Source organism: Pelodiscus sinensis, chromosome 14, assembly GCF_052426305.1.
Source record: "Pelodiscus sinensis isolate ZL-2025 chromosome 14, ASM5242630v1, whole genome shotgun sequence".
Taxonomy (NCBI): Eukaryota; Metazoa; Chordata; order Testudines; family Trionychidae; genus Pelodiscus; species Pelodiscus sinensis.
This window is the reverse complement of record NC_143065.1, coordinates 14,280,825-14,304,030: the sequence shown is the minus strand read 5'-3', so window position 1 is coordinate 14,304,030 and position 23,206 is coordinate 14,280,825. Positions and strand designations below refer to the sequence as shown.

Below are 23,206 nucleotides of genomic sequence, written 5' to 3'. Positions count from 1 at the left end.
GAAGCTGAGGGATTTGGGCTTATTTAGTTTACAGAAGTGTGTGTGTGTGTGGGGGAGGGGTTGACAGCCTTTAACTACTTGAAGGGAGGTTCCAAAGAGAGTGGAGAGAGGCTGTTCTCAGTGATGACAGTTGACAGAACAAGGAGCAATGGTCTCAAGTTGCAGTGGGGGAGGTTTAGGTTGGATATTAGGAAAAACTACTTTACTAGGAGTGTGGGGAAGCACTGGAATGGGTTACCTAGGGAGGGGGTGGAATCTCCATCTCTTTTTTAAGTTTCGGCTTGACAAAGCCCTGGCTGGGGTTGGTTCAGCTTTGGGCTGGGGTTGGACTTAATGACCTCCTGAGGTGTCTTCCAACCCTAGGATTCTATAATTCTAAGGAGTTTGTTGTTACAGGGAACAGCACAAAACTGGAGATCCCAGCAACCGGGATCCCAGCAACCAGATGACTGAGAGACCTAGCTGAGATGACACACCTGGTTCTGGCCAGTCAGAGGACATTGGGCTGTGATGAGAGAACCCTGGTGAACTGCCCATCTGGTTCCAGCCGGGGGGAACAAAGGTTAGAGGAGAGGACAGGAGAGGCAGAGAAGAGAGGGCTCCAGGCAACCCAGCTACTAGAAATGGGCCTCATCCTCCCTGATTGGATCCACTTCGTCATCTCCAGCCTGATTCTGGCCTGCATATTTATACCTGCCTCTCGAAATTTCCACTACATGCATCTGACCAAATGGGTCTTTGCCCATGAAAGCTTATGCTCCAACACTTCAGTTAGTCTATAAGGTGCCACAGGACTCCTCACCACTGTTTACCTGGACAAAAGACAAAGAACAGAGGAGAGGAGGAGCTGCTAGAGGGGAATATTGGAGCCTGGAGAAAGGTTTTTTTCCTGGACTGGGCAGAGTCAACAGGGAGAGCCCATATGGCTACAGGAGAGATTCAGGCTGAGGGAGGTCAGGTCTACAGTCCTGAGAGTTCCTTTGCTGTGGTCAATGCTCAATAAACCTTCCTGTTTTATGCTGGCTGAGTGTCACTGTGGTCTGGAGAACAAGACTGCACTATTCCCTCTGGGAGTGGACACTCCAGGAGTCCAGAGTGAGTGGATTCCCTGAGGGGACCCACAGCAGAAACATGTGAGCTGAAGGCCAGAGAGATGGGGTCCTAGGACACAGAGGGGATAACCCCCAAGGGAGAATGGACTTGCCAAGAAGGGGCTGTCACACTAGAGGGGGTTCCTCTTGGGTATTGTATGGCTCAATGTCAGCATGACCTGGGAGTCCATGACACAGGAGTAGAAAAAGAGTCAGCTGTACTTTAGAGAGAGTTTGCGTGCCTGTCTGTCTGTCCCCCAGATGGGGACATGATCCCCTCTCCTGACTGTGCCCCCAGCAACTGCAGCAACCATGGACAGGCGCTCCTCACTTGGTCCCAAGCTGCTCCAGTGAGAGAGGGCTGAGGTTGTCTTCTCTTCCCGGGGCAACTTCAACCCCAGTCCCACCCCAGAGCAATGATTTAAATGAAGAAAAACGTTTATTTGAGTTAAGGACCTGAGCAACTCAGGGTAAATCTTACAGGATGGAATACTGGAAATGGAACTTTTGACTAGGAAATGGGTTTCAGTTGCTAAACATTTTTTAGTTTGACCTTTGTGTATACATTTGCATATTTTATGGGGCAATGCTAGGTTTGGGTGGACAGCAGAAGTCAGGTACAGTGATAGTGAGTGATGATAGATTATATGGCTGGGTATAACTAGTTGGATTCCTGGTGTAAATAACAAGGCAAGATAAGGTCAACAGACGTGCTGGCCTCATCCCTTACCCTTGTTCTTTCTGTGTGATCTTCTGATTCCATGTTTCCTTCTCAAGTCCTTTGCACCACTCTACAAATTTCATTCATTTCCCTTCACCCCTTCCATGGTTCCTAGTCCCTTGAATTTCTCCTTTATTCCCGGTGGCATGATCAGTTCAGTGTACCTTCTCTCTTAGGCACATAAATCACCTCCTTACTCCTTTCTAAAAGAACTCATTCAAGACTAAGCAGCATTATTCCATGACAACCAGTCCATTTCCTGCCAATCCATTTCTCTCCTTTTTCATCACCTTCTTTTCCACCCTGCCTGCCCCCTTCACATTTTCTCCATCTATGACCCAAGTCAGTACCTTTTGAACTTCCATTTATAAATATTTTAAAATAATTTCAGACATTGCTCTGTACACATACACAAACAGCTCTTCATGAATGCATCTCAGGCTATAGCTGTACATGAAGGAAAGGTGGGGGGAAAACAAGAAAAAAAATCCCTGTAGCCTGTCCTGAAGAAAATACGGACTTTTTTTTTTACACTAGGGTTGCAATTATGAGCTGTGCTTTCAGTAGATGCAGCACACAGAGGCACAGCCTGGTGAGAAAAAAAAGACAAAGATGAGCACTCTGATTATTGGTTGATCAGGGACCAACATGAACCACAAATATGGAAACCTCCCGCACGCAGCTAATACAGTTCTGCAACCCAAATCTCTGTAGTTCTCTCTATAGCAGGCGTGGGCAAATTCGGGCCGGTGGCCAGAGCTGGTCTACAGGGTTAGTCCCTGGTGGGCCCACAACTCCATGTTTACCTGCGCCTCCACAGGTATCAGAGGATCGCAGACAATGCAAGTGTCGGGAATTGGCATCCTGCTCCATGACACTTCCCGCTGCTTATACAGGCTGCGAATTGTTTTTTGCTGCCAAACAGAGCTGCAATCCTCCAATACCTGCGGAGGCGCAGGTAAACATAGTGGCAGCAGTCCACCAGGGACTAACTCCGTGGGCTGCCATTACTTTATTGCCCACCCCTGCTCTACAGAGATTCTCCCCCAGCAACATAAGAGATTGCAAGGGGCATTTACAACCTCTGTATATTGCCACAACAGCATAGTGGGACTGTGGGAGGCAGAATCCCTCTCCAGAACATACAACTCCTTTTCTAATTGTTTGTAGCATGGAATGAGATGCGGCATGTGAAATTTCAGGACTGTTTAGGGTGTAGGTAGTCTGAACATTTGGTTTAAATGGAAAGAAACGCTGAATTGTAATATGAGCACAGAACAGATTTTGCTGATCAACAAGAGCAGGTTGCTTTACACCAACAGGCTGATTGACTCTCTTAAGAGTCTATCCAGCAGATTCTGGCCTTATAGGAGGCTGACCCTGGAAAGTTCAGTATAATACAGAAGCTAAATCTTTGTGTCAGTGGCTAGCACTTGTACTTTGAAACCTGTGATAAAGATTTCATAAAGGAGTTAATGCAAATGAGCTAGCCACCTCCTGCACCCTGCTAGTTCCAATTCTTAGGACAGCCTCTTTCCAATGGGAGCAGTGAAGCCTGTAGTAGTAGTCACTTGAACCTAGCTTTGGAATGATTTCCCAGTGTGGCACTGGGTAGGGAGAGGGACTGGTTTTGCTTTCCAGGTAAACTTGGAGTCAGAGGACCATTTTCTTCATTGCTCTAGCTGACTTCTGAAACTGCCAAAGAGGAAGCCTTGCTTAGTGCTTAATCCTTAAATATTATTTCTTAGCTGACTGAAGTCAAGTCAGCCAGGGAAGGAAATGTTATTCATCCTGTGCAGTAATAGTCTCTATGAGTGCTCCATCCGAGGGGCACACATGTCTCTTGTACCCTTATCTGCTGATTTCTACCATCACTGCTTGATTGGCTTGTACACACACCTTGTGGCACACCTATCAGGGTGCATGAGCAAACCACCTTAAGCTCCTTTTCTACTAAGGATGTTAACTAGTGGTTAATTGACTAGTTCAGTAGTTGATGGAACTTCCATCAACTACTCAACTAGTCGATAGGCCCTTCCGCATTCTTCCTTTGAAACGTACAAGAGCCCCTGCTGGGAGGAACTATGCGTGCAGCCTGGGGCCAGTGGGAAGCCCACTGACTCCGGGCTGCACACAGGTGCCAGCTTTGAAATGTACAAGAGTCCCCAGCTGACCTCGGGATCCATGCTGAGCTGCCACTTTGAAATGCTATGCAGAGCTGGGGTCAGCTGGAGACTCTCCAGATGATCCTGGGCTCCAGCACAGCATTTCCACAGAACCTGGGATCAGCTGGGAATTCCCCAGTTGACCCCAGGCTCCACGCGCAACACCCGCAGAGATAATCCCAGGATCAACTGTGTGGCTCTGCACGTGTGGAGCCTGGGGTCAGCTGTGGACTCCCCAGCTGATCTGGGGCTCCAGTGCAGCATTTCCCTAGAACCTGGTATCAGCTGGTTTCACGGAAATGCTGTGCTGGAACCTGGGATCAGATGGGGACTTCCCAGCTGACTCTGGGCTCCATGTGTGTAGTGCCACACAGCTGAGCCCGGGCTCAGCTGTGCAGGCTGCTGCTTACAAGTACACCCTCTCTCCCTCTTTGCTGCCTCTATTGGATAGAAGCAACAAGGGGGTGGGGGGAATCAACTAGTTGACTGACTATTCGATAAGCATTTGCTTATTGGATGGTTGACTAGTTTTTAACATCCCTATTCTCTACTCAGTCATTTTCTAGGTAACAAATGAAGAAGAGGGCAAGGAGAGTGGATGATGGCGCATCGAGAGGGACACAAACCTCAAAGAAATAGTTATTGTACAGGATGAGTACTTCAAGCAGTATCTCTATGCATGCTCCATTGGAGGGGACTTCCAAGTAGTATTCCTAGAAGAAGGAGGGAGTTTCAGAGCAGTATACAAAGATGAAGACAGAAGAGCAGAGGCAAATGCTGCATCAGATTTAATGGCATGGATCAGGGAGTAATGTTTTGAAAATGTATAGACTGAAGACCAATAGTGGCTCTAAATATCTTAGATACTGGGACATTCTTCAGAAATCCAGCAGATGTCACTTGTGATCTGGCTGAATGAGTGCCGTAATTGATAGTTATATTTGGCCAGGACTGTCTGATAGTTTGTGATCTGAAACTGCAGGCTTGTTGAGGAGTAAGGCTTTTGTTCAAAGAGATCCAAGTGCCTTTTGATCCCTGTCATAGGCAGATAATTGTTGAAAAGTTATTCCTATGCTGTTAATTCAGAGCATTCATCACAAGGGAATTAGGTGAAGGTGGGAAAATGAAAAGCAGTCACTAAGGGACATGTAGTACTTCTTGTCCACCCTATTTCACATTGCTGCACTAGTGGCTGTTGTCTGGGAGACTGTCTTAGAAAGCTAACAAGATGGTTTATTAGATGATGAACTTTTGTGGGCCGGACCCACTTCCTCAGATCAAATAGCGGAAGAAAATAGTCACAACCATATATACCAAAGGATACAATTTAAAAAAATGAACACATATGAAAAGGACAAATCAAATTTCAGAACAGAAGGGGGATGCGGGGGGGGAAGGTGAATGTCTGTGGGCTAATGATATTAGAGGTGATAATTGGGGAAGCTATCTTTGTAATGGGTAAGATAACTAGATCCTTTGTTTAAACTCAGATGTAGAGTGTTGAATTTTAGCATGAATAACAGTTCAGAGGATTCCCTTTCAAGTGCAGATTTGAAAGGTCTTTGTAGTAGGAAGCAGGTAGTTAAGTCGTTGAGACTGTGTCCTTTCTGGTTGAAATGGCAAGAAACTGTTTTTTCTTTGTGATCCTGTCTGATATCTGTTTTGTGGGCATTGATCCTTTGGCGAAGTGTCTGAGACATTTGTCCAATGTACATAGCGGATGGACACTTTCGGCACATGATAGCATAAATTATATTTCTGATAATGGTATCAGCAGAGTGAATATGTGGACAAATCTGGCAACGGGGTTTGTTGGAAGGGAAAGTACCAGGGTTGGTATTAGTGTGGTATGTCCTGTGGTTGTTGGTAAGAATCATCTTGAGGTTAGGTGGTTGTCTATAAGAGACTATGGGTCTGTCTCCCAGAGCCTCTTGGAGTTTAGTATCCTGTTCCAGTATAGGCTGTAGTTTATTGATAATGTGTTGGACAGGTTTAATTTGGGGGCTATAGGTGATGACAAGTGGTGTTCTATTGTTGGTTTTCTTGGGTCTGTCTTGAAGTAGATGGTTTCTAGGTATTCGTCTGGCTCTTTCAATTTGCTTTTTTATTTCTCTGGGTGGGTAAAGACCTTTCAAATCTGCACTTGAAAGGGAATCCTCTGAACTGTCATTCATGCTAAAATTCGACACTCTACATCTGAGTTTAAACAAAGGATCTAGTTATCTTACCCATTACAAAGATAGCTTCCCCAATTATCACTCTAATATCATTAGCCCACAGACATTCACCTTCCCCCCCCCCCATCCCCCTTCTGTTCTGAAATGTGATTTGTCCTTTTCATATGTGTTCATTTTTTAAATTGTATCCTTTGGTATATATGGTTGTGACTATTTTCTTCCACTACTTGATCTGAGGAAGTGGGTCTGGCCCACGAAAGCTCATCATCTAATAAACCATTTTGTTAGTCTTCAAAGTGCTACATAGTCCTGTATTTTGCTTCAGCTACACCAGACTAACACGGCTACATTTCTATTAGAAAGCTAAGAAAGCCTCATTAATAGGCAGTGCCACTCTGGAGTGTGTTGCTGACTGCAAAATATTTAGAATGTTTGATCTCATCCAGAAGGAGCTGCAATGTCAGCCACCCTTCTAACAAGGTCTTGAAATTGTCTGAAACCACTGGTGATGGAAGGAGGGGGAGGCATAACTGTTAGCAATGATGCAATGGGAATCTCAAGGATGATTTCTTCATTTGCTCTAACCTCTAGCTCCTCAAACATCTCTTCCTGCTGTGAAGAGTAGAGGGAGGATGTAAAACCCCCTATAGGATCCCTAAAGGATGGTACTGCTGATAGGCAGCCTGAGGTTCCAACATGGTAACTGTGGGGGGTCCACGAGGGACAAACAAGGATGGTCCTTGACCAGCCTTGAAGTTCTCCCTGTGTGAGAGCAGATTCTCAAAGGCATATGTAGGACAGTCCCTATCAGAAATCAAGGATACTGACTGGGAGCCCTTTTCTTCCTCCGCATCCTTCCATGCTGGGGTGGGGTGGATGGGGGAAGATACCAATGAGGTGGAATCAGAGACCTATATCTCAACTGCTTGGTACTTGACAGCAATGCGGACTAGATATCCAAGAGAGAGTTCCCTTGAGTATGTGAACTTCTGCAGTACCAGAAAGGACCCTGGTATATACACTGTAACTGGTTGCCATGGCTGGAGCCAATGGTACCAGTATTGATGAGTCTTTGTTAGATGCTGATGCTTTCTCTTGTCTTTCCCAGGCTCAGCTGCTTACACTGGCACCAATAGTTGGGCGCAGGTGCAAGGCACCAACAGCTGAATGGGATCCTTTGGTGCTGATAATGGGGCCAAGATTGATTGTACCCTGTGTTTTCTCTTTCTACTAGCAGAGGGTACAGGCGTCCTACTGGAGTTGTGTTTCCTCTCCTTCGAGCTCTGGGTCTTCATACACCTGCTGGTACTGGCAGAAAAGTGTACATGGCCTCAATGGTACCCTCAGAAAGGGAGGATCTTGATGGAGATCTGGACTTTTTTGGAGCTGGCTACTTAGATATAGTCTGTGCTCCTCTTTTTGGTAGTCTTCCCAGAGTGCTCCAAAGGCTTTCCTTTCTTAGGAGAAGCATGTCCTGAGGTTGATGGGGTACTGGATCTGTTCAGGGACAGATGTGTGGAGGGGTCATCTCCTGATCAGTCTCAGAGGGTGTTTGCAGGGAATGTTCCATAGCCAACACTTTGGGATTCATTTCCTTGTTCTTCTTAACCCTGGACTTAAGGATTAAATAAAAGGAGCACTTTGGGAGATGTAGGTGGAGACAGGACAATCCTTGCCTACAGACAACCCCCTAACCTGAAACCAATTCTTTCCAGCAATCCCTCAGCACACCTCCATCATACTCATCCAGGAACCCACCCCTGCAATCAACTCCAGTGCCAACTCTGCCCACACATCTATACAAACATCATCATCATAGGACCTACCCACATAAATTACTACCGCAGAGGCTCACATCCACTAATGTGATCTATGCCATCACTTGCCAGCAGTGCCCCACTGCCATGTATATTGACCAAACTGGACAGTTACTGGGGAACATTTTAACTTGCCTGGGCACTCACTAATAGGTCTAAGAGTGACAATACTTTTACAAAACAATTTCAAAAACCAGTTGGAGAGAGAAACTGAAGAACTCAGTTTCATTTACATATTTGACACCTGTAATAAAAGTCTGAACAAAGACCTGAACTGGATGGAGCACGGCATTCCACATCCTAACGACATAAAAAGCTAAGCACGGGATACTTACAGACCACTCTATTAGCCTCATTTAGCACAGACACTCAAATTGACAATATGCTTTTCCTTCTCTTTTCCATCCCTTCTCTTTTTCTGCTATGTATTTGTACCCTGGACCCCGCACTCCATTCATCTGAGTGGGTTGTGTCCACGAAAGCTCATGATACAGTCTACATTTTTTGTTGTCTCTAAGGTACCGCAGGACTATTAATTGTTTTTATTTTTAGAAACGAAGTAGTATACGTCTCTTGTGGAGGAAATGTTGGGAACTAGAGCATAGGAGTAAATCTTCTACCTTGTAGAAACACAACATCTGCATAGCTCTTTGGGTGGCTGAGAGAAGTCATGCTTTAGGTCAGGGGTGGGGAACCTAAGGCCCTGGGGCTGGATTGGCCCCCAGCTTACCTGGATCCAGCCCCTGAGGTTTGGGGGGTTCCCCCCTGAGGGCCATGTTAATAAGCATTTGGTTGCTTCTCACTTGTATGCAGCCCCCAACTGATTTTCCTGTGGGTCAGCAGCCCCCAATCCAAAAAAGTTCCCCATCCCTGTTTTAGGTGCTGGGTGAAGGCACAGCCTGCAGATTCATTGCTTGGAAAATTTTCTGTTCTTTGGGAGTGGAGGGAAGGGGGAAGAAGAGGGAAATGCCAAGGCCATTAATGTTATTCCAGCAGCCAGGTTGGAGCAGTTGTTTCAAATACGGTCTATGTTTTGCTATAAGAAAGATGTCTTCAAAGATTAACTGTTGGTCAAAGACTCTAATTTCAGTTGGAATTCTCTGTTTTTGGAAATTGTGTGGTGCCTTTTCTATTCCGGAAGGGAAGGACTAACATTCATGTTACAAGCATAATGGGGTTTATTTGTGTTATGCAATTAATTTTTATGTACTAGATTATTTAGTTACTTAGATATATTAACAACACTTAAGTCACTTAAATACTTTTCTTTCCTTCAAAGTATAATATATTTGCTTTCACTAATTAGCATTTCTTAATTTTAATGATAAGATTTAGGATTTTCTATGGTATAAAAATAGAAGAATAAAGATTAAATCTATTCATCACAACGATATAACCTAAAATTGAATTCTGAGTATGCTACTTTCAGAGTAATTTCTGGAACTATTTGTAATGAAAAGATTGATCAATTTTACCTGAGGTTAATATTAACTTATTTTAATCTCCCATCCCATTAATAATTCTAAACAAATCAATATGATAAAGCTTATTTAGCTGGATACAATTCTTTTGCAATCAATCAGAAATATATGTTAAAAGAAGTCAGATGTAAAAAACTCAAGCATTTTTTCAGCATTTTGCAACTATGCCACTGGACATAACAGTGAAAAACCCCCTCTGTCTGCTGTATTTGGCTTTAGAAAACTAATGTGGAACTAAAGGAACTGTTGGAAATGTTTATGTTTTATTTTGCCTGTATTGCAGATAATTTGTACACGAACAGGCCACTGGCTCCTGTTGGTTTTAACTGCCAATTATAATCACTTTAACTCTAAATGTTTACAATAAAAATATAAAAGACCATATTCATACCAGTTGTGAGCTTAAAATAGAAAAAAAGGATATGTGAAGAAGGAAAATAAAATAAGAACTTCTGTATATGCTGCTTCGAGTGATTTTGTTCAACCTAGTAGAACAGTGAATCTCTTACATAGAAGAAGTTTTCAAAAATCTTTTGATTCTCTTTCAAACATTGAGAAGTCTAATGGAAAACTCAATGGTAACTGTCAAGCAACAGAATAAAATTTTAAAAACCATATGGGCAGAATGTACAATTTTGCCATAGTTATTTTAGGTTTGAAGTAAGTACATATAACAGAAAGCACTTGAAAATGAGGGTTCTGCAAACACACACAACCTCTTTGAGGAAAGGTTATTTGTGCAAGTCATTTGCATCTTTCCCTTCCTACTCACTAAAATTACAATATCCACAATTTTTGCACTAATGGTTCCAATCATCAGTATCACATTTTGACAATTTAAGGTTGCATATCCTACACTGCTAGTTAAAATTAAAGTTCTGAATAAAAGTGTTGTTGAACTTCAGAAATAAAAATGCAAATAACTTCATGTCAGTTCCCACACAAAGGGCCAGATTCAGATTTTTTTACTCACACTGAAGAGCCCTTATTCTACAAGCAGTCCTATATTTGTGGGAAAAGGTACTTTTATTATGCTTGTTTTTACTCTCTGGTTTTGCCCTGGTATCTTTTTGTTTGAATGGCCTGTTTGAAGGAGATTCACTCTTTTTATGGGTCTGGAAGAATGGCTACCATAATGTAATAATTAAGGGCCAATCTCTTAGCTATAATTAGGATGAAAAATCAGGTGAGTATTTGAATTTTAGCCACAGTTCCTAAAATGGGTGCTTTTCTTTTTTAATTTAAGAAAAGCCAGGGTGTCTGCACTACTGTTATGAAAATCTGGTGCCCATTAGAGTTCAAACTCTGCCTTAAGGGGATCAATGAATAACCACAGAATTTAGATTACTGGAAGAGACGCTTATAAAAACTAAGGTAAACAATTAATTATGTTCATACTGCATACTACTTATGCTAATCTCATGATAATCTCTTTACAGGTTAACAACTATTGCCTTTAAAACAGATTATCTGTCAAAACTAACAAAAGTTACCTATAGAACCATAACAGGAATTATTATTAGGGAACAGAATACTCATATAGCAATAAAACAGGTGGGACCTCCCTGGTCCAGCACCCTGGGGACTTGACCAGTTCTGGATGCGGGATTTTGCAGGACCAGGGGAGGTCATTTCTGGAACCCTGCCACGGGTCCTCTGGCCTGCCTGCTGGCCACCCAGCTGGCTCCCCACCTCCTGCTGTCCCCACTGGGCAACTGACACAGTTCATAGAATCATGGAACCATAGAGTTGGAAGAGACCTCAGAAGGTCATCAAGTCCAGCCCCCTGCGCTAGGCAGGACCAATCCCAACTAAATCAACCTGGCCAGGGCTTTGTCAAGCCGAGACTTAAAACACCTCTAGGGATAGACACTCCACTACTTCCCTAGGTAACCCATTCCAGTGCTTCACCACCCTCCTAGGGAAATAGTTTTTCCTAATATCCAACCTGGACCTCTCTCAGCACAACTTGAGACCATTGCTCCTTGTTCTGACATCTGTCACTACTGAGAACAGCCTCTCTCCATTCTCTTTGGAACCTCCCTTCGGGAAGTTGAAGGCTGCTATCAAATCCCCCCTCACTCTTTGCTTCTGCAGACTAAATAGACCCAACGCCCTGAGCCTTTCCTCATAAGTCATATGCTCCAGCCCCCTAATCATTTTGGTTGCCCTCTGCTGGACCCTCTCCAATGTGTCCACATCCTTTTTGTAGTGGGGGGCCCAGAACTGGACACAATATTCCAGATCTGGCCTCACCAGAGCTGAATAAAGAGGAACAATCACATCTCTGGATCTGCTGGCAATGCTCCTCCTAATGCACCCTAATATGCCATTAGCCTTCTTGGCTACAAGGGCACACTGTTCACTCATCTCCAGCTTCTCATCCACTGTAACCCCCAGGTCCTTTTCTGCATAACTACTACTTAGCTGGTTGGTCCCCAGCCTGTAACTATGCTTGGGATTCTTCTGTCCCAAGTGCAGGACTCTACACTTGTCCTTGTTGAACCTCATCAGATTTCTTGTGGCCTAATCCTCCAATTTGTCTAAGTCACTCTGGACCCTATCTCTGCCCTCAAGCGTATCTACCTCTCCCCCTAGCTTAGTGTCATCTTCAAACTTGCTGAGGGTGCAATCCATCCCCTCATCCAGGTTATTAATAAAGATGTTGAACAAAACTGGTTCTAGAACTGAATCTTGAGGCACTCCGCTAGAAACCGACCACCATCCTGATATCGAGCCGCTGATCACTACCCGCTGGGCCCGGCCTTCTAGCCATCTTTCTATCCATCCTACCATCCATTTATCCCATCCACATTCCCTTATCTTGCTGGCAAGAATATTGCGGGAGTACATATCAAAAGCCTTGCTAAAGTCAAGGTATATCACATCCACTGACTTTCCCATGTCCACAGAGCCAGTTAGCTCATCATAGAAGCTAATGAGATTGGTCAGAAACAACTTGACTTTTGTGAATCCATGCTGTCTATTTCTGATAACTTTCCTCTCTTCCAAGTGCCTCAAAATGGACTCCTTAAGTATCCCTTCCATGATTTTTTCCAGGAACTGAGGTAAGACTGACCAGCCTATAGTTCCCTGGATCATCATTCTTCCCTTTTTTGAAGATGGGCACTACATTCGTCTTTTTCCAATCATCCGGCATCTCTCCTAATCTCCATGACTTTTCAAAGATAATGGCCAAAGGCTCCTCAATTACATCTGCCAACTCCATCAGTACCCTCGGATGCATTAATTCCAGACTCGTGGATTTGTGTATGTTTAGCTTTTCTAAATAGTTCCTAACTTGTTCTTTACCCACCAAGGGCTGTCCATCTTCATCCCATCTTGTGTCACTTAGCGCATTAGTCCAGCAGCCGACCCTGTCCGTGAATACAGAGGCAAAGGAAGCATTGAGTACTTCAGCTTTCCCCACATCATCTGTCACTAGGTTACCTCCTTCATCCAGTAGGGGCTCCACACCCTCTCTGATCACCACCTTCTTGCTAACATGCCTGTACAAACCTTTCTTGTTACCCTTCACATCTTTTGCCAGTTATGGCTCCAGGACCCGCAGAGCAGCTGTGTGCACCATGCTGGGACCCACAGGGCAGCCACATGCGCCATGCTGGGGCTCCAGTAAACATAGGGCAGTCACATACCAGGGCTCCGGGACCTGCTGGGTAGCCGTGCAGCACGGTTCCCAGCCCCAGTGACCTATCACGGCAGCCTCATGCTGGATCTCCCAACCCTGCTGGGCAGCCTTGCTACCACACACTGGGTGGCCCTGCCATCAGCTTGCTCTGTGTGGCCCACTGCCCTACCAGCCCTGCAGTGATCCATGCCACTGGCCCCTTCCACCTGGACTTTCTGGTCCTGCAACTTCCATGCCGGACCATGGATGCTGCTGGACCAGAGAATCCCGGTTAAGAGAGTTTCAACCTGTATTGCTATTACTGCTCTGTAGCACAGACATTTATAAAAAAAAAAGTATATTTAAACATTTTAACTGATCTACAAAGGAGTAATGAGTCTTTGTGGGAGATATATTTTAATGTTTGTAGTTACAGTATTCAAATGAAGAAATAACTTTCAGAAAGATCTGTGAGGAGGTAATCTGTCTTTTCATGTTAGGATGTACAGGTCAACAACATTTTTTAAATTAAAACAATAAATAAGCACAAAAAACTTCTATACATGCTATAATTAACATAATAAAGGTAGGCCTCACTTTATTATATGGTATGTAAAATCATGATTGCTTTTAGTCTCTTTACTTCTAAGTAAGCTTTAGTTATTTGCATGTAGTTTACATTACTTGCTGAATCTGCTCTGTCTTGGCAAAGGAGAGCAGAACAATCAGTACTCTAGCAAACTGCTTATATCCAATTTGCCATCCAGCTGCCAAAACAGACATTATCTTAATTACTGTAATAAAACTGAAAAACCAGCATACTTCCCTTGCCTTTCTGTGATCTGACATTTGCTATTTTCTTGGACAAAATTCTACATTTTTACCGTATACCACTGTTATAGCTTGTAATTCACAGTCTAGAATCATTAGACACTGACAAGGATCTAAACACTTCTGTTTTAAGATAAGATTCAATAGCAACAACATAACTGCTGTATTGATGTCACATTCTATTTTCATATTACATTAGCAAGGGAGTTGTAAATAGTTCTCACATCCAGCAATGACAAATATACTCTGTAAACTGATGTTCCAAGAAGCCTGATTTGAGAGAATTAGATTGCAATATTCTCCTTATGCAGAATCAAGTTTTATCCTTGGGTCTGTTTTATTATTAGTCTATTTTACAGTCCTTAAAAGAAGATTTGGATATAACTAGCCTTTATGGTGTACTTGATCTGACAAATTTCCTTCCTCCCCTTTACATAAGTTCTTCATTCAGGGTTCACAGAGAATTATTATTAATCAGCTAGCCCAAGACTAATTAATTTTTAACACTGGTCTTGATCTGACAAGTCCTTATGCAGTGAACAACATAGTATGACAACTTGTCACATTTCAGTATGAATGTAAGCAGAGACAACATTGTCACAAGTGAGCTTACGCATTAGCTATAGTCTTCTACAGAGAGCTACAGTTAAACTCAGTCTTATTCAAAGATACTCAGGATAAAAAAGGGAACTGAAGAATGCACATGCATGAAGGGAAACTGACATAAATGTGATCCTTAGCATGTTGATGAAGAACTTGACTCCATGTTTTCCTTCTAAGGCCTCACTCCTGCAGCCAGTATGGAATAAGATGACTCAGCACAGCAATGTTTTTATTAATGGTAGATCAGGTTTCCTTGTGCTCCCTACTCTTTTCATCATTCTCTGTCTTGTATTTACATGCATAATGTGTCACATCTGTGCAATAAATAGAGAGGTCGTGGAATCTCTATCATTGGAGATTTTTAAGAGCAGGTTAGATAAACACCTGTCAGGGATGGTCCAAATGGTGCTTACTCCTGCCATGAGGGCAGGGGACTGGATTTGATGTACTCTCAAGGCCCCTTCCAGTCCTATGATTCTATGATACACCTTAAATACTGCATTCAGATGTGGTTGCCCAATTTCAAAAAAGATATGTTGGAATTGTAAAAGGTTCAGAAAAAAGCAACCAAGAGGACTAGTGGTATGGAATAGCTGCTATATGAAGAGATATTAATAAGATTGGGATTTTTCTGCTTGGAAAACAGATGACTAAAGTGGGTTATGACAGAGATCTATAAAATCATGACTCGTGTAAAGAAACGAAATAGGGAAGTGTTATTTCATAGAATCATAGAACTGGAAGAGACCTCAGAAGGTCATCAAGTCCAGCCCCCTGCTCTAGGCAGGACCAATCCCAACTAAATCAACCCAGCCAGGGCTTTGTCAAGCCCAGACAAACACCTCTAGGGATAGACACTCCACTACTTCCCTAGGTAACCCATTCCAGTGCTTCACCATCCTCCTACTGAAATAGTTTTTCCTAATATCGAACCTGGACCTCTCCCACCACAACTTGAGACCATTGCTCCGTGTTCTGCCATCTGTCACTACTGAGAATAGTCTTTCTCCATCCTCTTTGGAACCTACCTTCAAGGAAGTTGAAGGCTGCTATCAAATCCCCCCTCACTCTTTGCTTCTGCAGACTGAACAGACCCAACTCCCTCATAACACAAGAATTAGGTATCACCAAATGACATTTATAGGCAGCAGGTATAAAAACAAACAAGAGGAAGTATTTTTTCACACAACACACAGTCAATCGGTGGAACTCCTTTCCAGATGATGTTGTGAATGTCAAGACTGTAACAGGTATGAAAAACAGCTAGATAAATTCATGGGGGAGAGGTCCATCAGTTGCTATTAGCAAGACATGGTGTCCTTAGCTTCTGTTTGCCAGAAGCTGAGAATGCATGACAGAGGATGGATCACTTGAGGTTTATCTGTTGTTTCTTCCCTCTGGGGGAACCATGCAATGGTCACTGTCAGATGACAGGGCACTGGGCTAGAGGGACCTTTGGTCTGATCCAGTATGGCCATTCTTATGATCTATAATTACAGTAAATGTTGGGAAGCAGGAACACCATTAGTGTTAAAACCTTTAAGAGGGGTACACATTGCTTGGTCCACAAGAACAGATCTATATAAAAGTAAAGCTGTTACTGGGTAAAAAAGAAGACTATTTAATCATTTGATTTGTTTTAAGTTTTTAAAACTAACTTGGCTTCAATTCTGCTTAAGGGCAGCTGGAGCAGTGAGAAAAGGTTACCTACTACATAATAATTAGAATGGCCAAAATTTTCAAATTCTAATATCTTGCGATAGAGTTCTAAATCTTTCACCATGATAATCAATAATCAATAGCTGCTTTTCAACTTCCAAGAATAAGGTACATTGAGCATGAATTTTCTAAACAGAATGCATAGAGTATCTTAAGAGCACATATAGTTTCAATGTACAATGTCCAATTTACCAAGAAAACTAATCTGCTATATTTTATTTAGGGCTGTTCAAAATAGCAGGGGAAAAAACTACTGTATTAAAATCTGTAATGGAAATAGAAGTATAAAAAAGCAGAATCTGTCAAAGATTCAGCTTTAGACAGGGTGTTGGACTCGACCTCCTGAGTAGAGATTTTAAATATCGGTTAATTGAATAGTCGATTAACCTCATGAATTCTTAACAGGTAGTCGACAATTCTATAGTCCCTGGGGGCAGGGCTGGCAGCCCGTGTGTTCTGGCCTCACTCCAGAGGAGCGAGCCCTCTGCCACTCTGCTACTGCCTCTGTATCAGAGACAGCAGAGTAGGGTGCCAAGTGGGAGCTGATCCGCAAGGGGAGCCAGTTTAAAAACCAACTTCCCTCATGGACCGTCTGCCTGTTACCCCGCGCTGCTACCTCTGATAAAGAGGAAGGAGTGTGGGGTGGTGGTAGCCCCTGTCTAGGTGAGTCTGAGTTCCCAGACCCAGAGTGAGCTAGAATTGAGCCAGGCTGCCTGCCCACCCAGCTCCTAATACATTTTAAATGCAGAGCTGTAGCAGAGGTAGATCCCAGACTCAGTGTGAGCCAGGACTGAGCCGGGCTGCTGGCCAGCCTGTTAAAAAATGTACTGGTGGGGAACAGGGGGAGGGAAATGCGTGTAGTCTATAGCATTAACCTATAGCTTTTGCTTATCGGTTAATTGACTACACTATTACATCCCTACTTCTGCGGTCTCTTCCAAACTTATAATGCTATGATTCTCAAAACTGACAGCCCAAATTTACATTCAGAGACCCTCCCTGACCAAAGACACTTGTAGATGATACATATAATTGAATCTGGAGTTTTCTTGGTAATTTAAGTAATTTAAAAGCAACTGAAAGTGACTTTGCTGGAAGTCTCTGGACCACTGAAAACCTTCCTGATGTACCATTCTGTAACTTGATCAGTGAACTAATAACAGCATTTGGCCCTAACAAAGTTACTCAGACCTTTCTCTTCTAACATGCATAATACTCTCCTAAGCACGTAAATAAAAGCTGATATTAATTATTTGAACATCAAGTGGGTTCATGTAATATCATCAAATACTATATTATATCATGTTTAGGTTTTTGTACTACAAAATAACGCCATACACAAGTACACATTTACATATTGTACAAACCAATCTGAAATTACCCAAATATTGATAATATATCAAATATTCAAATATTATGTGTATTATGTATTTTGTAACGTATATTAAAAGTATAATAAAATAGTTAAAATGTTTACAACCATGAATGCTATAGTTATAGCTATATAAGGCTACATAATAATGGCCATGATAAAACCCTGCTTGGATAGAATAAAACTTATTGAAAAATATCATATTAATCTGAACCTTTCCATGCATGTTCCCATTACAAATACTGTATATTATTATGCTGGTTTTAGTCCACACACTATATTATTGCTCAAAATTAGCATGTGATTTCAATAACATTTGTTCATATGATCATTTAACATCATATTAGGCACTGCTATTTGAAAGTGGTTTAGATCTCATATAAAGTTTAGGCATTTTTTGCATCTGTAGACAAGTGACCCATAATCTGATACAGGATCAAAGCTCCATGGTCCTAAAGACCACAACTGATCTCTGCTAGAGTCTCTTCCTGTGGCAGGGAAAGCCTCCTGCTGCAGGGAGGTAACAGGACACTAAACATCTAAATATAACAGGGAAGGTGAGGAAGCATGGCTTGGGCAAGTAGAGAGCTGTGCAGGATATGTACTCGGGTACATAGTCACCCCGTCCAGGCACTGTTCCCTATAAGGTGGGTACCTGTTTGCCCACTCAGGAGAGATTAAAATGCCACCCAGTTGAGTAGCAGTGTGCTCATAGCTAGTTTTTGTTTCTACTGGAGGTGCACATTTGCACATGCCTTGCTGCATTTAGAAGTTTATTTCACACATGGATGGAAAAGATTAGAGGGAACATTGCCTTTAGGCATGTCTGTATTCTACGTACCCTAGCCATGTCTCCTTGTTATTTATACCTGTGTTATGAGGGCAACTGGTTTAAGACCTTTATACATCGCTGAAAAAAGCATGTAGTGTGGTGTAGACAAACCTATAGTATGACATGAAGACAGCAGCAGTGTCTCAGGTAAGACGTTCCCAACCCATTCCCATTTATTTCTATGGTGTAAGAGATCACGCCAAAATACCAAATTATCAGAAAAAAACCCTCACATTTTAGAGGATTATTCATGTTTTTAACAGGTGATCTTTTATACATATAAACTGTAAACCGTGATATCACATCCACTGCAAAATTTAAATGAAAAAAAAAATCAAACATTTATTAACATTTGAAAGATAAGATCAATTTCAAAGGTGAATCATTTAAAATCCCTCTCATTATAATGTATGTTTATATATTATGTTCAGAATGGATTCCTTCATTTCAATAACTAAATACTTCTATGGTGCTAAAATTAAGAATATTCAAATTTATGTTATTAAATTAGAGTATCCTTAATTGTATCTAGCTATATGATGTCTATCTTGGAAATACAATCTGTAATCTTTGTTTTTATGTCCCAAAGTTGAACTTCTACTGTATATGAATCATACATTTCATCTAACATCTCCTGTTCTGATTCATATTAAATTATTTGAGATTCTTCTCTATTTATTATTGCTGTTATGACAACATGCCTTCAACTGATAATGTCCAGGTGTCCCACTGACCCCTGGCACTAGTGTCAGGTACAGAGGGGATAAGATTTATTTTTATTTTCAAAAGAGAAGGAAAATCATTGAACTGACATCAAGCTCCTGATACAGAACTGGAAGCCGTCTGCCTGGGTGTGACTTCTATCACATTTAAGAAAGTGTTTCATGGGACAATTGTCCAAATAAGTCCAAGGTGTACAGGATGTGAGGCCCTCTGTCATTGCAAGGTTTGCATACATTCTGGTAAATGTGAGTTTTTCAAAATGTCCTTGTAATGTAGACATGTCACCACTTCTTCTGAATCTAAGCAGTGTAGGTTTTGGTATTCTCGGGTTACCGATAGAGAAACTAAGGCAGAAAGACTTCAAGAAGACTGAAGAGAAAGTCAGTGCCAGAGCTGAGAATAGAAAGCCAGAGTCTCTGGCTCACTTTAGTTTTTATTCATTCAGACTCTGCCATGTCCCTGCTGTAGGTAGAAGCCACATAGGCTATTTCCCCCCACATTATAGAAGTCTTATTAGCAAGTTAAAATAGTTCCAGGGAAGATTAAACTTGTACAATTGTCAGCTTCACAGCAGATCATAGCTGATTTCCATGAACTTGGCTGAATTAAGGGTCATATATTATCTTGGATGAACTGCTCTTTATTTCTTCAGTGTGTAAGGCATACACGGGCTATTCTACCACTTCAGCTATATATTTTTCCTTGATAAACACACAGTTTCCATCTGTTGTAGTGACTATTAACTATATGCATTGGAGGAAAAATAATTATTACAATCTTATATAGAAGCTTCTGTTTTTCATGTTACAGTGCTTTTATGTCACTCTTGAACCAATTATAAGAGCTTTTCACACTAATATCTCAACTGTCAAAATCTCTTTCAACACTCTAGTGTAATTAGGACTGGATGTATTTATTCATTTTTACAATAATAACTGGAGATTAATTTAGACATATTATCATACTTTAATATGTGCCTATCTGAAGTATGCCTCTTGTTCATACTCATTCACATTTATCAAGACACTACTTCAGTATTTGCAGCAGTACTTAGGCATTAAAAGTAGTAGAAACAGAACAAGTAGGTTACACTGTTGAAGTCTTGTCACCACTTCTCCGGAATCTAAGCAGTGTTTGTGAATTACTCATAGAGATAGCTTCTGTGACATTGGTTTTATTGCATTGTACCAAGTTTAAAAGGTCAACAAATATGGGGTCCATTTCTATCGTGATATGCTGAACAGATACTACTGTGAGGCTACTAAAGAAGTTAGGTATAACACAATATGGCAGAATCACACCCATGGTTTATTTCTTTAATGAGAGTGGACTGGGAGAAGAAAAAAACATTTTCTTTAAACTACCATTCCTACAGGCCTCTATGTAACATTTGATCAAAGAAGGAAGGCTAGCAGATGATTAGAGATTGGGCCAAAAGAAATCTGATGAGGTTCAACAAGGACAAAGTGTACAGTCCTGCACTTGGGATGGAAGAATCCCAAGCATTGTTACAAGATGGGGACCGAATGGCCAAGTAGCAGTTCTGCAGAAAAGGACCTGGGGATTACAGTGGATGAGAAGCTGGATATGAGTCAACAGTGTGCCCTTGTAGCCAAGAAGGCTAATGGCATATTGGGGTGCATTAGGAGGAACATTGCCAGCAGATCCAAAGATGTCATTATTCCCCTTTATTCGGCTCTGGTGAGGCCACATCTAGAATATTGTGTCCAGTTCTGGGCCCCCCACTATAGAAAGGATATGGACGCGTTGGAGAGGGTCCAGCGGAGGGCAACCAAAATGATTAGGGGGATGGAGCGCATGACCTATGAGGAGAGACTGAAGGATTTGGGTTTGCAGAAAAGAAGAGTGAGGTGGGATTTGATAGCAGCCTTCAACTTCCTGAAGGGAGGTTCCAAAGAAAGGCTGTTCATAGTAGTGACAGATGTCAGAACAAGGAGCAATGGTCTCAAGTTACAGTGGGAGAGGTTTAGATTGGACATTAGAAAAAACTATTTCACTAGGAGGGTTTTCTAGGGAGGGGGTGGAATCTCCATTCCTAGAGGTTTTTAAGTTTTGGCTTGACAAAGCCCTGGCTGGGTTGATTTAGTTGGATTGGTCCTGCCTTGGGCAGGGGGCTGGACTTGATGACCTCCTGAAGTCTCTTCTAGCTCTATGATTCAACAACAGTGGTTAAAAATCTGAAAACACATTCTACACATTCCCTTCTATGCTCAAGTCAGTCCTAGGCATCTGAACATGCTCTGTACATTCTGACATAAGCAACAGCATTGTCATCAAATGAAAACAGTAAAATCAGAAATGTTGGGATAGTTGTAGAAGCAGTGCTTATCTGCTCTGATGTTCTAGACCTGATACAAGGTACATATTTTCTTGAAAGAGTTTCCCCCTATTTTGAGCTAGATATTTTCTAATTAATTTTTCAAAGGCTATGTCTATTTTAGAAATTCCAAATAGCTTGTCACTTATTTTTGTGGCTAGAATAATTTTTCTTATAAGAGAAAGAGGAGTCTTTAGTATCTATTTGACTTTTGGCAATAGTGTGTTGAAAGTGCAAAATGACAACTTGGTGAGAGACTAGAAGACAAATTTCATTAAGTCTGCATGGTCTTTGTGGACTTATATTTGCAGCTGTTGGTTCTGGGACTCGTACTTATCAGAAATCACAACCACTTAGAGATCTGTTCCACAGTTTGTGTTTTACTAACTGGTGGTTTTTTCATCACTAATGTTACTTTTCCCTTTCAAGAATTAAGTTTCTCCTGCATCAATGTTGTTTTCTTTTCCTCTTCTTCCTTATCTAGGTTTGCATTCTATGGTTAACTTTTCCCTGTGTTATTAACAAAATAATTGCATGACACCAGTTAACAGGAATGTTTTTCAAATATTCTGCAATGATAAAGAAAAACAAGCATTTGCTCTTTTCATCATTCCCTTATAAATATTTAAATGTAACCTAAAATTTAGATGTCCAGTTTTTGGAGGTGTTTCACCAATTTATCTATTTCTATTTTAAAAATAAAATTCTTTATTAAAATGCTTCTGTAGAAAGATGCTAGGTATAGTCCAGACCCTTACAAATCTCCTCCTGTCCAGCAGGATGAATTCCACAGAAAGTGTTCCTATTTAAAAAAAAAAATCACTCCTTCTTGCAGGTGGAATTTTAAAGTACAGAGAATAAATTAGACCATTCAAAATAAACTATTTAACAGTTGAGCTTAGCTGCTAATAAAACAATACTGAAATCCTCAGGTTACTGATTACTTAAAATGACTAGTGATAAAACATTTTCTATGATGAATGAAGGAGATAAAGTTTGTGATTCTGCTAAATCACTTACTAATAGGATGGTTGCCTGTGACTGAATACAGTTGCACAGTAAAAATACGGACACACTGAACTTTTGATACCAGCATCTTTACCAACCCTGGTTAAACTAAAAGCAGTTCTACTTTGTAACTTTACTTATAATACAGGAGGCCTCCGACTTGTGACTGCCCGAGTTCCGACCCCCCTCACTTACAACCATTTTTGTAAGTGTGGAAGGAACTGGAAACCCCCAACTTACATCCTTGGCCTGCATTTTCAACGGCACACGGTGCCTATCGTAAATGCGGGTTCGAGTTACAATGCCCCGACTTGCAATGCTTCTCCCGGAACCAATCACATTGCAAGTCGGGGGCCTCCTGCATTCAGTGCCACATAAGGAGCATATGCTTGTGGCCACCAAGTTTGCTGCTTTTCAGATGCTTAAAGTAAAGGTGAAAGAGCAAATCAGATATGATAATAGCAAGAGTACTTACCTTCCACTGACAGCAAAACAGAGTTGACACATTCCATGTAATACTGCTGTAGCATTTTGCAGAAAAGTAGCTATTTTTGAATTGTCATCAACAGGACCTTGGACCGAGAGGAAACAGCAGCATAACTTGTCTATCAATCCTATATTCACTACATAACTAGAAGTGGAGGGGGAAAAAAAAACACCACTGCATTAAGATCTGGCACCCGGCCAGTTGTAATTATTT

The 23,206-nt window shown here is 41.8% G+C and overlaps 1 protein-coding gene across 10 annotated transcripts in view; it reads right to left on the bottom strand.

Moving 5' to 3' along the window:
* The window catches only part of SCAPER (S-phase cyclin A associated protein in the ER), a 406,842-nt gene that overhangs the window by 53,767 nt on the left and 329,869 nt on the right, over positions 1 to 23,206 (bottom strand). For 8 of the 10 annotated variants that reach the window (XM_075897363.2, XM_075897365.2, XM_075897364.2 and 5 more), the window contains one exon: positions 22,982 to 23,137. The exons of 1 other annotated variant lie outside the window; for it this stretch is intronic. In XM_075897363.2, the coding sequence (XP_075753478.1) occupies positions 22,982 to 23,137 (156 nt within the window). Of the gene's footprint in view, positions 1 to 12,768; positions 12,830 to 22,981; positions 23,138 to 23,206 lie in introns of all 10 variants that reach the window. One more of the 10 variants, XM_075897373.2, reaches the window with a different exon arrangement.